General features: G+C 37.5%; 1 protein-coding gene across 1 annotated transcript; it reads right to left on the bottom strand.

Moving 5' to 3' along the window:
- Positions 1–208: 208 nt before the first annotated feature.
- Positions 209–1,820, bottom strand: LOC101096913 (olfactory receptor 52N2-like). Its single transcript, XM_011286570.4, has one exon. The coding sequence runs from the start codon at positions 1,759–1,761 to the stop codon at positions 799–801; it is 963 nt and encodes a 320-aa protein (XP_011284872.2). The 5' UTR covers positions 1,762–1,820; the 3' UTR covers positions 209–798.
- Between the last annotated feature and the right edge of the window lie 13,163 nt (positions 1,821–14,983).

Raw genomic sequence — 14,983 nt, 5'->3', positions numbered from 1 at the left:
ACTAAGGCTGGAAAAAAAATTCTATAAAGTCAGCCAAACCCAAATGTTTATCAGTTTTGCTGGTGAATCACCTCTGTTTTCTGCTACCACTTCACAGCCATTTATAAGACTTATTCTATGTCTGCTTCAAAAATCTCCCAGAATTATCTTCAAAAAATTGATTTAAGATTTTATGGTTTTATTCCCTTGCTTATTTTCCCATCTTTTAATCACATTATATTGATAGAAATACATGAATATTATTCTCCTTGGTAGTGGAAATTCAATACAGCTTAGACAGACATGAGATCATTTATACAACTGAACCAAGTTAGACAAAATTACACAATCAAAGGAATAAAGGGTTAATGCAGTCACTAAACCATGTTTGAAGGGCATTAAGAAACAGACATTGAGATTTCTTTTTTAATGGGTTTCTACCAAGAACAGATAAATCCCCAACATAAGATCAGGAATTTTTTTTTTTCCAATGTGCATCCTATTTGCACTTTGTTCTACATGCAAAGCACATTAGGAATCTAAGCAAGTCCAGTGATTTCCAAAAAGGCTTGATATTACATTCATGTGAATTCCTTTTAAAAACTATGTCCTCAAGTTCAAGAAACATTTCCTTAATTATGTAATTAATTTTTATCATTGATGAGTTTTACCCCAAAAAAAGGAAAAATTCAGTTATCATTATAGTGGATATTTAATGAACATTGCTTTCTGCAGTGAACCAATTGGTTTTAAACTGACGCTCAAGAATCTCCTCTGAAACATTTGTTTTCCTTTGATTTTGCATATTAACTCATGAGTCTATCTCATAACTAAGATAGTTTTCTCTTTAAAAAATAACTTGATCACTCCTTCCTGGATCTGCTTGGTCTTGGCTCCATAAACAATGGGGTTCAGAGTAGGAGGCAACATCAAATAAAGATTAGCAATAAGGATATGAACGTGGTGGGGAATGTTTTGTCCCCCAAAACGATGAGTAAAAATGGTGAACAGGGCTGGAACATATGTGATCACAATGGCACATATGTGGGATGTACAGGTACCGAAGGCTTTCTTCCGAGCATCTGCAGATGACAAACTCACCACTGCCCGCAAGATCATAGTGTAAGACACAGAAATACAGAACATATCAAAGCCCCCAATTAGGAGGGCTTCCAAGAGACCATAGACAGCATTGACCTTGAAATTGCCACAGGACACCTTGGCCACAGACATATGATCACAGTAGGTATGGGGAATGAAGTTGCCCCGGCAATAGGGCAGACGCTTGGTGAGGAAAGTGAATGGGATAATGAGCAGCACACCCCTCAGGAAGGTGGCAAGACCGGTCTTGGCGATGACAGGGTTGGTGAGGATGATGGAATAACGTAAGGGGTAGCAGATGGCCACATAGCGGTCCAGGGCCATGAGCATGAGCACCCCAGACTCCATCCCAGTCAGCATGTGGACGAAAAACATCTGAGCCAGGCAGGCATCAAAGTCAATCTCCTTGAGGTTGAACCAGAATATGCACAGCATATTGGGTACAGTGGTGGTGCACAGGGTGACATCTGTGAAGGCGAGCAGGGCCAGGAAGTAGTACATGGGGCGGTGCAGGGCATCCTCATGGCTGATTAGGTAGATGAGCCCGCAGTTCCCCACGACAGCGATGACGTACATGAAGCAGAATGGCAGGGAGATCCAGGTGTGTGCAGCTTCCAGCCCAGGAATCCCATTCAAGATAAAGAATCCCGGGGTCAGGCTGGAGCTGTTTTCCCCACACATGACTGTGGAGAAGAGGAGAGCATTTTATGCTCTTTATCAGCATTTGCTTTCTGCATAGGAGAGAGAGAGGTGGGCTTAGAAACCACATAAGAGGGAGTAGTTCAGGTAATAATACTCACAAATGCCATGAACCTTGTCATGGTAGCAGCTTGTTATTTTTTTCCTCTACTCTAGCAAGACAGTCTTTGAACTGTGGTGTCTAAAAATAACTAAACAGTACTACTTGGAGTCTCATTGAATATTTTGTCTAAGTATCTACCCTCACTTTCTAAAGTTCCAGCACACCTCTTATATTCCTCCACATTCTGTGAACTGGGCCATAATTGTCTTCCAATATGCCACTTTTATTCTCTCCTCTCAGATTCTTTCTGAGTCTTGTCACTATGATCATGTGAGTATGTTTTGAGGATCACCCTAATCCGACTAGTTCTTATCAACAGGACTTTTGTCCTGCCTTGAAGATTATGAAGAAAGCTAATAATCCAGGTAAAGTCTTCCCATAATGTTCCCTATAACGTGCTTAAGGGAACACATTTTAGATACTCAATAAAAATATATATGAACAAATAATTGTTTGAATTAGTAAGAACTTAGTATCTGATATCAATATCATGCTTTTTTACACAATGAAATTTCAAAGGAAGTTCTTGAGAAGAACAAAAGTACTTCTGCTTCTAAATCATTAGCAAGTTTTATGGAATTTTTGTAAAAATTTTACTAAAGAGATGACTTCAGTCAGATACCCCCAACTTCATAAATGGCTTCTCTGCTTTTCCACATTTTCTTAAATAGTTTCCAAGCCATTTTTAATGCAAGCTTTATATTTAGGAAGCCCTTGAAGTTCTAAGGATTACTAATTGTCTATAATGCTTAATGTAAATAATATTTCTTTTATTATAACTGGACAGTTTATCAGTAAAAAAGATAATACCATATTTTTGGATTGCTAATACTTGTAAAGAAAATAGAACTGAGGGATGGTTCAAGGAATTTACAGATTCAGGGATGTTTGAGGAAAGTTGTAGTTACCAAATGGTCAACTATTTCTCTCCATTGAAAAAAATAAAATGGTCCTTAAGCTCTGGGTGGGCACCTTTCCATGCAGCAAATCAATGCCGAACAATCCCCCATCCAGCAGGACTGTGTAGAAACTTGCAATACGATGACATGTAGCACATGGCTCTAAAGACACAAGACACAGATTCCTGTTACCTAAATCATCTGGAAATCACTCTTGTGTCCACTCCTATTGGCCAGGGTACATAGAAGTCACCACGGAAAGAGTATACAAAAGAATACAAGGTTCACTGGCTCATGGTCTTTGGCTCCTAAGGTGATTGCCTGTCATGTAAATAAACTCTTCTCGTGAGAGCGTTCTCCCAGACCTCTCCAGAAATGTCCCCCCATGGAGGAACCAGCATTTCATTGCCCTAGACCAGAGAAATGTAAAGATTACAATCTCCCGTGTCCGCTGTCTTTTATGTGAACACCACACAATAAAATGAGTGGGTGACTGGAAAGTAAGAGTCCAGCAGAAGCCACACAGGAAGAAAGAGACTCATTACCCCTGCAGAAGTGAAAGGGAAAGAGGAATTCACTGCCCCTTGCTAATGTCTATTTTTAAAACTGTCTGCATATTCTAGGCCATTGTGTTCTTAGCCATCAATGTTGTTACCTTTCCTAAAATAACCATTTGTGAAAATTTCCCAAACTCACCTCGGTGTTAGGCACCATTCTATTCATGGCTGAGAATACTTAGGAGTTCTTCAAAATCTGGGATGACATCTTCTTACATAGGATTTTTGTTTCCCTGGAGAATCTCCAGTGAGATGTCCCAGGTAGACTGAGGCTCCAGAATTAGATGTCTCAGAGGGATTCTCATTGAAAGAGAAAACAAAACGCATTAAAGTTAATGCCTTTTCCCAAGTGAGAAATGTGACCACCAAATGTGGTGATGAACATCAATAACTTTTTTTTCCCCCCCTCAGGGCACTTGTGTGGTGCAGTGGGTTAAATGTCAGCCTGTTGATTTCTGCTGAGGTCATGATCTCCCGGTTCATGAGTTGGAGCCCCACATCGGGCCACGCTGACAAAGTGGAGCCTGCTTGGGATTCTCCCCCTCTCTTTCTACCCCTCCCCTGCTCAAGTTTGCTTGCTCTCTCTCTCTCTCTCTCTCTCTCTCTCAAAAGACATAAATAAACTTAAAACCTGTTTTTCTCTTATTACTAAAGAAATACGTCCTTTATGTAGAAACTCTGGAAAACACAGAAAAGTATTAAAAAGTTAGAAAATCACTTGTAAATCCAAATGCAGAGAAATAACCACCCTAAAAAGTTTTCTATACCTCAGGAGTGCCTGGCCGGCTCGATTGGTAGATCATGCTACTCTGGATCTCGGGGTTGTGAGTTTGAACCCCACCTTGGGTATAGAGATTACTCAAAAATAAAATCTTAAAAAAAAGTTTTGTGTACTTCATTTACTCATTTTATAGTTATTGTGTGTAATATTCAATAACTATATACTTGTAATATAACAATTAATATAGATGTTAGTCTAAATGAAGTGCCTATACTTGTAGTAATAAGACGTGGAGAATATTGCACCCCTCCTCCAAATCTGTCCTTTTCCTTTCCTTAAAACCATCGCTGCTTGTTCTTTTGCATTGTACCATGTCTTCCTGTACAATATTCAGAGTGTGATCAGCTCTCCTCCTTTCCCTTCTATTCCGCCCCTTCTCTCTCTCTCCTTTGTCCCTCTGGACTGTCCTCTTTTATGACCCCCAAACTCCTGGCTTTAACTGCAACCAGAGTTCTTATCACTACAGCAGGTTGCAGTACTTCACTTTTGAAAACTATACTTAGGCAAATGCCCCCCTCCACATCTACAATTTTTCTTCCCTGCACAATCAGCACCACTTAGTGCACATTAGCCTACTGCCCTCTATGCCCTATTGTGATTTAGAAGTTTATGGTATGTTGCAGTACGTGAAGATGGCATTGGGCTGGATAAAAATATCTTTGCATTGATAATTTAACATAAAGGTACCCAACTGGTAGATAGATGTGAATAATTATCTAGTTTCTACACATATTTATTGCTTCACAGGAACCAGGGGGAAACCCCAGGCCAATATCAAACCTCTTTCCTGTTGACTGGAATGCCTCTGACTCCTTATCTAAAATGTAGAAATGTTGAATTCAAAATTCTCACGTATAATCATCTCACAAAATAATTGAGTCAATCTTGTGCAGTCTTGTTCATTTTTCAGATTTTCCATAAAACTTCTTTGAAAATAGTTTTTTTTTAATGTTTATTTATTTTTGAGACCCTGGGATAGACAGAATGCAAGCAGCAGAGGTGCAGACAGAGGAGGACACAGAACCGGAAGTGGGCTCCAGGCTCTGAGCTGTCAGCCTGTGTGCAGCTTCCAGTTTAGGAATCCCATTGAGAATGAAGTATCTTGTTGTCAGGCTGGAGCTGTTGACTCCATATATGATAGTCAATTGCAAAGCATGTTACTTTCTATACCAATAAAAATGTCCTATACAAGAAGATGGTAGGACATTAATTTTATTCTGAAATAAAATATGAACAACAATCATAATTATTTTAGTTACTTTTGGTATATTATGTTTAGTCCCAAATAACTATGAAAATTATATTGGATAGGGAAAAGCATTCTTAATTTGTTTGTTTTTTGAAAACAGTTCCATCTACCTTTCTTCTATGTCCTGGTATGTGGATTTAACCTGAAAGATTTTTGCTTGAAATTATGACTTCAGGATCTTTCTTTTCTGTTTTGTTTCTGAGAAAAATCCTCTTATGTTTAAAAAGTCGTTCCTTAGCTATTGTTTGCAACTTGACTTATTCATTTTCACACAGCAACATATTTTATATTTTATTGCATTTATAAAAATTAATTTATATTCCTTTGTTATATTTCAGTCTACTCCATTAAACAGTCTTTTCAAAAGTTCTAATTTTGATTGTTTCAATTTTATCTCTCCATTGTGTGTGTGTGTGTGTGTGTGTGTGTGTGAAAGAGAGAGAGAGAGACAGACAGACAGAGAAAGAGACTGAGAGGGAGAGAGAGAGAGACAGAGAAAGAGAAAGAGAAAGAGAAAGAGAAAGAGAAAGAGAAAGAGAAAGACAGAGCAATTTAGCCTCAGGTAGTTGTTTGTGTGATTTTACCCATTACTTTTAACAAGTGAAAACTTTCAAGTGATGCCATACAAAAATATGTCAACATATAAAAATGATAAAAGCAATTTTCCTTCTAGAAAGTATGAAAAGATTAGAACAGATGGCTTCTTAAAGCAAATTGCCCCCACTGTAAAATGAGCAAACCATGGAAACATTAAGTATACCATGGAAATTTTCACCACAACTTGGAACATAATAAGCAAAATATATAGTGCATTCATAATTATTTTTAGTATTATTACATTATTTTGCTTTACAAAATAAATGAGACAAATCTAGGCATTCCATAAACCTTTAGGCTCCTTACATCTCACTCAGAGCAAAAGTGACATCCCTGTATTTATTTACAACATCCTGTACAACTAGAACTCTTTGGCATCTCTAAGATTGCCTCCCACTGCTCTAACCCTGATCCCCTCAGCCTCTCCGTGCCTACTGGATTCTTCTCAAATTCAGCAAGCATGTGTACAATCCATGGCATTTCCACTTGCCACTTTCACTGCCTGCTTTGTTATTTGCCAGAAAATACCATGCTAAATACCTTCACCAGTTCCAGGTCTGATCTCAGTGTCAGACCCAAGGTAAGGCTTTTCCTTACCCTAATCCAAAACCGCAAACCCTAGACCTCTGCCAAACTTGGCATAATCTCTTCCTCGCCACATTTTATGTACTCCACAGCAATTACCATGTTCCTTGGTCGCTCACCAGAATTTTAAAAATCTATATGCACAGGAATTGTTGTCTATTTTGTTCACTGCTGTGCCTCTTGCACTTAACATAGTAACTGGCACAAGAAAAGAGTTGTAGAATGAATGGATGGATGGATGGATTTCAAAATGTCCTTTTTGGTTGATCCTCTTGCTTGTATATAAATACCTTAACAAATTAGTGTGTGTATGGAAATATCGGAGTGTCTGGAGTATGGGAAACATGGTTGCAAGATGCTTGGAATCCTAAAGATTTTGTTTGTTAGTTTGTTTTGTTTCTTTTTTATTTCTTTCTTTTTGTTGTGAAATTGGAGAAAATTAAAACTGGTTTGAGTACTTTCAGTAAAGGCAAGTAATTGCCTTTTGTATTATTTTGCACACTTGAAGGTCATACATATGATGAACAAGAAAAGTTATAGGAAAGTAGATTAGGGTTGTTGGATTGTTATTCAATCATGCAGATAGAAATCCCTAGTAAGACAAAAAGATTCCTGTCATCAGATGTATTAAAGCAAAGGGAGAATGACATATGTCACGAATGTTGTCATGGGGAAGTTGGGGTCCACTATCACTGGAATTCCTTCCAACTCTTGCACTAATTCATTTTCACTGCTAGAGATTTTACCACTTCCCAAGGAAGACTGTTCCATCCACAGGGAGAATACATTATTGTGCAGTCTTTTCCAAAGTTCTGATTTTGATTGCTTTTCTATTATTGTGCAGACATTTGCTTGCCTATAATATTACCTCTTTGGTCCTTATCACATGAGCACTACTGTGCCTAAACCACACTTAATCTTTCCCCCACTTCTCCTCCCTCATAAAGGCAGTTTGTGAATCTCTTTGGTTTCAGAAGTCTAAAGAATGAGGTAACTAGTCCTCCACATTCAGTCACCCTCTAAATCCAATCCCTGCTATCTAGTTGCAGATTTTCTGTACATATTTATATATATTCTTTCCCCTGGATCACCCACACCCACCCTGATGTTTTAAAATCTCCATTTGTAACTGGTATTGCTCAGGAAATTGTACAGCATTGGTTAGGAACGCTATATAACAACTCTTAGTGGTTTCCCTGGGGGCTTTTCCAAGAAAAAGGGGAAAATGTTTCTGATGCTATACAGATAGATGTCCCATAGGTCATCTGATGGGGGAGGAGGTAAATTTAACTTTGTTGAAACTAGATCTACACAAACATCTCCTGTTATCTGAATATGGAGTGTTCCTATGAAATGGTATGAAGCAAAGAAGCAATTACGATGTATTTAAGTGGAAAATTTTGTGAGCATTTCTGGACCTGTCTTGGGCTTTTCTGATACGTTAGGGCACATCTTGTTAATGGATGCTCAAAATAAATGGAGTTAAAGCACAGATGCTCACAGACACACTTCAAAGCTATGAGAACTTGATGCTGACATGCTGAGTGTGGTTCCCAGGGAAGGAGCTTGGCAGGGCCACTCTGTCTGCTCAGGTGTTCATTGCCTCTGCAACAGGTCACTGTAAAAAGAAACACTGACTGCTAGTCTTGCTTTGAGCCTTTTTTTATACAAGTGAAAATCTTTGATTTCTTTTGTTTATCCAAAAGAGTACCAATATGGGTCTTTTGTAAAAGTGAGGTGGCATAACACAAACTTTCAAAAAGTGGGAAACCTGTATTTAGAATATATTTGAGCCAGGAGGAAAAACATCAACAGCTACCCTCAAATTTTAACACTTTTTTTTCTGAAGGAACATGTGAACTGTCTGGTATCCATTGCAATATAAACATCAAACTATAGCTGCCTTCCGTGAATTCCTCAATTCTAGCATCAAAACTGGAACATTCACCTGCTCTATAACTCAAAAATTCCACCCCTGGGTATTTACATAAGAAATCTGAAAATATATGTCTATACAAAGACTTGCCCATGAATGTTTAGAGCAAGTTTATTCATAATAGCCCCAATTAGGAAACAAAGGAATATCCAATAATGCAAGTGAGTGAATAAACGAATTATAGTAAATCCATACATAGATATACAAGAAATAAATTAAAGAGAATATATCACCAATACTCATGAAGTATCATGCTCCCTGATTTCAAATTATGTCGCAAAGCATAGTAATCAAAACCGTATGGTATTGACATACAAACAGAATAGACAAGTGGAACAGAGTCAAGAGCCATAGACCCCTATCTTACACCACTCACAAAAATTAACTCAAAATGGATTAAAAACTTACATGGAAGATGTGAAACCATAAAACTCCTAGAAGAAAATGCAGGGGACAATCTCCTTGACTTCAGTCTTGGCAATGATTTTTTTTTAATATAACACTGAAAACAGTGGAACAAAAAAGCAAAAATCAAGCGGGATTGCATCAAACTAAAACCTTCTGTGCAGCAAATGGGTGATGAGCATTAAAGAGGGCACTTCTTGAGATCAACACTGGATGTATATGCAAGTGATGAATCACTGGAGTCTATTTCTGAAACCAGTACAACACTGTATGTTAACTAACTTGAATATAAGTAAAAAAATTTAAAAAAACCCTCTGCACAGTGAAAGAAACAATCAACAAAATGAAAAGTCAACCTGCAGACTGGAAGAAGATATTTGCAAACTATATATCTGGTGAGAGGTTAATACCCAAAATATATAAGCAATACTCACTCTAAATGTCAGTGTCAATAAGCAAGCTTGTACAAGATGTATACAAAGAAATTTTCCAGGCTGGAAAGGAGTGGCAGAATATATTCAACATGGTGAATCAAAAAAATATTCAGCCAAGAATTCTTTATCCAGCAAAGCTGTAATTCAAATAGAAGGAGAGATTTAAAAAAAATTCCCAGACTAACAAAAACTAAAGGAGATCATGACCACTAAATCAGCCCTGCAAGAAATTTTAAGGGGGATTTCCTGAGGAGATAAAATATGAAACAAAACAAAAAAGACCAAAAGCATCAAAGACTAGAAAGGAATAGAGAACACCGCCAGAATCTCCAACTCTACAGGCAGCACAATGCAATAAATCCATATCTTTCAGTACTCACTCTAAATGTCAATGGACTAAATGCTCCAATCAAAAGACATAGGGTAACACAATTGATAAGAAAACAAGATCCATCTATGTACGGTTTACAAGAGACCCATTTTAGACCTAAAGACACCCTTGGATTGAAAGTAAGGAGATGGAAAACCATATATAATGCTAATTAATTAGCATTCACCAAAAGAAAGCCAGAGTAGCCATATTTATATCAGATAAGCTAGATTGCAGAATAAAGACTTTAACATGAGATGAAGAAGTGCATTATGTCATACATAATTAAGTAGTTTATCCACCAAGTAGATTTAACAATTGTAAACATTTATGACTCCAACATTAGAGAACCCAAATATATAAACCAACTAATAACAAACATACAGAAACTCATTGATAATAATACTGTAATAATAGGGGACCTAAGCACCCCACTTACAACAATGGACAGATCATCTAAGCAGAAAATCAATAAGGAAACAATGGCTTTGAATGACACACTGGATTGGATGGTCTTAACAGATACATTCAGAACATTTCATCCTAAAGCAGTGGAATATACATTCTTCTTGAGTGCACATGGAACTTTCTCCAGAATAGATCACATACTGGGACACAAATTGCCATCAACACGTACAAAAAGATTGAGATCATATTGTGCATATTTTCAGACCACAACGTTATGAACCTCAAAATCAACCACAAGAAAATATTTGGAAAGACAATGTATACTTTGAGATTAAAGAACATCCTACTAAAAAATGAATGAGTTAACCAAAAAGTTAAAGAGGAAATTAAAAAGTACATTGAAGCCAATGAAAATGATAACACCATGGTCCAAAACATCTGGAATGTAGCAAAGGCAGTCTTAAGAGGGAAGTATATAGCAATCCAGGTCTTCCTAAAGAAGGGAGAAAGGTCTCAGATAGACAACCTAATCTTACACCTTAAACAGCTAGAAAAAGACCAGCAAATAAAATCTAAAAACACAGAAAGTTGGAGATAATAAAGATTAGAGCAAAAATCAATGATATCAAAAACAAAAAAAAAAAAACAAAATAAAAAAACCAGTAGAACAGATCAATGAAACCAGTAGCTGGGTCTTTGAAAGAATTACCAAGATTGATAAACCCCTGTGCATTTTGATCAAAAAGAAAATGAAAAGGACCCAAATAAATAAAAAGAAGAATGAAAGAGGAGAGATCACAACCAACACTGCAGAAATACAAAGAATAATAAGATAATATTATGAGCAATTATATGCCAATAAATTGGGCAATCTGGAAGAAATGGACAAATTCCTAGAAACATACACTATCAAAACTAAAACCGGAAGAAATAGAAAATTTGAGCAAACCCATAACCAGTAAAGAAATTGAATAAGTAATCGAAAATCTCCCAAAAACCAGAGTCCATAGCTGGAAGGCTTTCCAGGGGAATTCTACTGAACATTTAAAGAAGACTTAACACCTATTCTTTTGAAGCTATTAAAAAAAATAGAAATGAAAGGAAAATTTCCAAACTCATTTTGTGAGGTCAGTGTTACCTTGAATCCAAAACCAGACAAAGTTCCCACTAAAAAGGAGAACAATACACCAATGCCCCTGATGAACGTGGGTGCAAAAATCCTCAACAAGATACTAACCAACTGGATCCAACAATACATTAAGAGAATTATTCACCAAAATCAAGTGGGATTTATACCTTGGATGCAGGGTTTGTTCAATATCCACAAATCAATCAATGTGATACATCACATTAATAAAAGAAGGACAATAACCTCATGATACTCTCAAGAGATGTAGAAAAAGCATTTGACAAAATACAGCATCCTTTCTTGATAATAACCCTCAAGAAAGTAGGGATAGAAGGATCATACCTCAAGATCATAAAAGCCATATGCAAAAGACCCACCACTAATATAATCCTCAATGGGAAAAAACTGAGAGCTTCCCCCCCAAGGTCAGGAACACGATAGGAATGTCCACTCTTGCCACTGTTATTCAACATAGTATTAGAAGTCCTAGCCTCAGCAATCAGACAACACAAAGAAATGGAAGGCATCCAAATTGGCAGGAGGATATCGAACTTTGGCTATTTGCAGACATCATGTTACTCTATATGGAAAACCCATAATATTCCACAAAAAACTGCTAGAACTGATTAATGAATTCAACCAAGTCACAGGATATAAAATCAATGCACAGAAACCTGTTGCATTTCTATACTCCAATAATGAAGCAACAGAAAGAGAAATCAAGGAATCAATCCCATTTAAAACTGCACCAAAACCATAAAATATGTAATAATAAAACTAACCAAAGAGGTGAAAAATCTATACACTGAAAATTATAAAAAGCTTGTGAAAGAAATTGAAGAAGACACAAAAGAATGGAAAAAGATTCCATGCTCCTGGATAGGAAGAAAAAATATTGTTAAAATGTTGATAGTACCCAAAGCAGTCTACATATTCAATGCAATCCCTATCAAAATAACACCAGCATTCTTCACAGAGCTAAAACAAATAATCCTAAAATTTGTATAGGGAACCAGAAAAGACCCCAAATAGCCAAAGCGATCTTGAAAAAGAAAACCAAAGCAGGAGGCATCACAATACCAGACTTCAAGCCATACTACAAAGGTGTAATCATCAAGAGAGTATGGTACTGGTACAAGAACAGACACTCAGATCAATGGAACAGAATAGAGAACCCAGAAATGGGTTCACAAACGTATGGCCAACTAATCTTTGACAAAGCAAGAAAGAATATCCAATGGAATAAAGACAGTGTCTTCAGCAAGTGGTGCTGGGAAAACTGGACAGCGACATGCAGAAGAATGAACGTGGACCACTTTCTTACACCATACACAAAAATAAACTCAAAATGGATGAAAGACCTAAAGGTAAGACAGGAAGTCATCCAAACCCTCAAGGAGAAAGCAGGCAAAAACCTCTTTGATCTTTGCCACAGCAACTTCTTACTCAACACATCTCCAGAGGCAAGGGAAACAAAAGCAAAAATGAACTACTGGGATCTCATGAAAATAAAAAGCGTCTGCACAGTGAAGGAAACAATCACCAAAACTAAAAGTCAACTGACAGAATGGGAGAAGATATTTGCAAACGACACATCAGATAAAGGGTTAGTGTCCAAAATCTATAAAGAACTTATCAAACTCAACACTCAAAAAACAAAGAATCTAGTGAAGAAATGGGCAGTAGACATGAATAGACACTTCTCCAAAGAAGACATCCAGATGGCCAACCAACACATGGCAAAATTCTCAACATCACTCATCCTCAGGGAAATAACAAATCAAAACCACAATGCGATACCACCTTACACCTGTCAGAATGGCTAACATTAACAACTTAGGCAGCAACAGATGGTGAAGATGCAGAAAACAAGGGTCTCTTTTGCATTGTTGATGGGAATGCAAGCTGGTGCAGCCACTCTGGAAAACAGTATGGAGGTTGCTCAAAAAACTAAAAATAGAACTACCCTACGACCCAGCAATTGCACTGCTAGGTATTTATCCAAGGGATACAGGTGTTCTTTTTCAAAGGGACACATGCACCCCCATGTTTATAGCAGCACTATCAATAGCCAAAGTATGGAAAGAGCCCAAATGTCCATCAATGGATGAATGGATAAAGAAGATGTGGTATATATATATATATATATATATATATATATATATATATATATATATAAAATGCAGTGGAGTATTACTCAGCAATCAAAAAGAATGAAATCTTGCCATTTGCAAATACGTGGATGGAACTAGAGGATATTATGGTAAGCGAAATTAGTCTGTCAGAGAAAGACAAGTATCATATGACTTCACTCATATGAGGACTTTCAGATACAAAACAGATGCACATAAGGGAAGGGAAAAAAATAATATAAAAACAAGGAGGGGGACAAAATGTGAGGGACTCATAAATATGGAGAACAAACAGAGGGTTACTGGAGGGGGTGTGGGAGGGGGGATGTGCTAAATGCATAAGGGGCACTAAGGAATCTACTCCTGAAACCATTGTTGCACTATATGCTAGCTAGTTTGGATGTAAATTAAAAAAAAAAAAAGAGTTAGAAAGCCATAGGATGTACATGCCCATGTAAACTGGCCAAAGGCCCCCAGTATAAGACAAACGGGGCAAAGGCTCCCAGTATAGAACAAACGGGGCAAAGACCCCAGTATAGAACAAACGGGGCAAAGACCCCAGTATAGGATAAAGGTATAGGAATAGGAAATCTCTGGGTGGAACCATCCAAGATTGGGTAAATAAGATTAGGTAAATGGGGCAAAATCCCCCAGTATAGTACAAAGGTATAGGACACTAGCAGAAAGCTCCTTTCACAGGAAGGAAGGGCCAAATTAAGTAAATAGGCAAATATGGCTATAGACTGTAGGTAGGCAAAGTTGCCCAGAGCGGAGCTAATTAGCAAAAGAAAGATGCCTTGTTTACATGCTCTGTCTTTCTTGTCCCCTAAGACAGTTTAGGTAAACAGAGTTGGGGTCTCATATCTGTTGTAAACAACCATCTGTCAGGAGCCAGGATTTTGTTTTGTATGACCCAAACCCCTAACACCACATTATCTTCAAAATCCCCTTTTCCCCATGCCCATGAGTTAATGTTCACGGTTTGCGTCTCTTTGTGCACATGCATCACACTTGTAAGCCTTCTGATTTTAATAAAAACAGAGCAACGACCCCTATCCGGGGCTCTTGTCTCCTCCCAGACATTAGCCTCTCTCATATTTTCAATCCTGAATCCTGCTCTCTTGCTGGACAAGAGAGAATTTCAGACCCAGAGTCTATGACACTCATCAAGATAAAAAGCTTCTGCACAGCAAAGGAAACAATCAGAAAAACTAAAAAGCAACCAATGTAATGGGAGAAGATATTTGCAAATGACATATCAGATAAAGGGTTAGAGTCCAAAATCTGTAAAGAACGTATTAAACTCAACACCCAAAAAACAAATAATCCAGTGAAGAAATGGGCAAAAGACAGGAATAGATACTTCTCCAAAGAAGACATCCAGATGGCCAACTGACACACAAAAGAGTGCTCAACTTCACTCATCATCAGGGAAATTCAAATCAAAACCAGAATGAAATATCACCTCACACCCAGAACAGCTAAAATTAACAACTCAGGCAATGACAGATGTTGGTGATGATGTGGAGAAAGAGGAAATGTTTGTCGCTGATGGTGGGAATGCAAAGTTGTGCAGCCACTCTGGAAAACGGTATGGTGGTTCCTCAAAAAATTAAAAA

Source organism: Felis catus, chromosome D1 (genome assembly GCF_018350175.1).
Source record: "Felis catus isolate Fca126 chromosome D1, F.catus_Fca126_mat1.0, whole genome shotgun sequence".
NCBI classification, from domain to species: domain Eukaryota; kingdom Metazoa; phylum Chordata; class Mammalia; order Carnivora; family Felidae; genus Felis; species Felis catus.
This window is presented reverse-complemented; position numbering and strand designations above follow the sequence as displayed.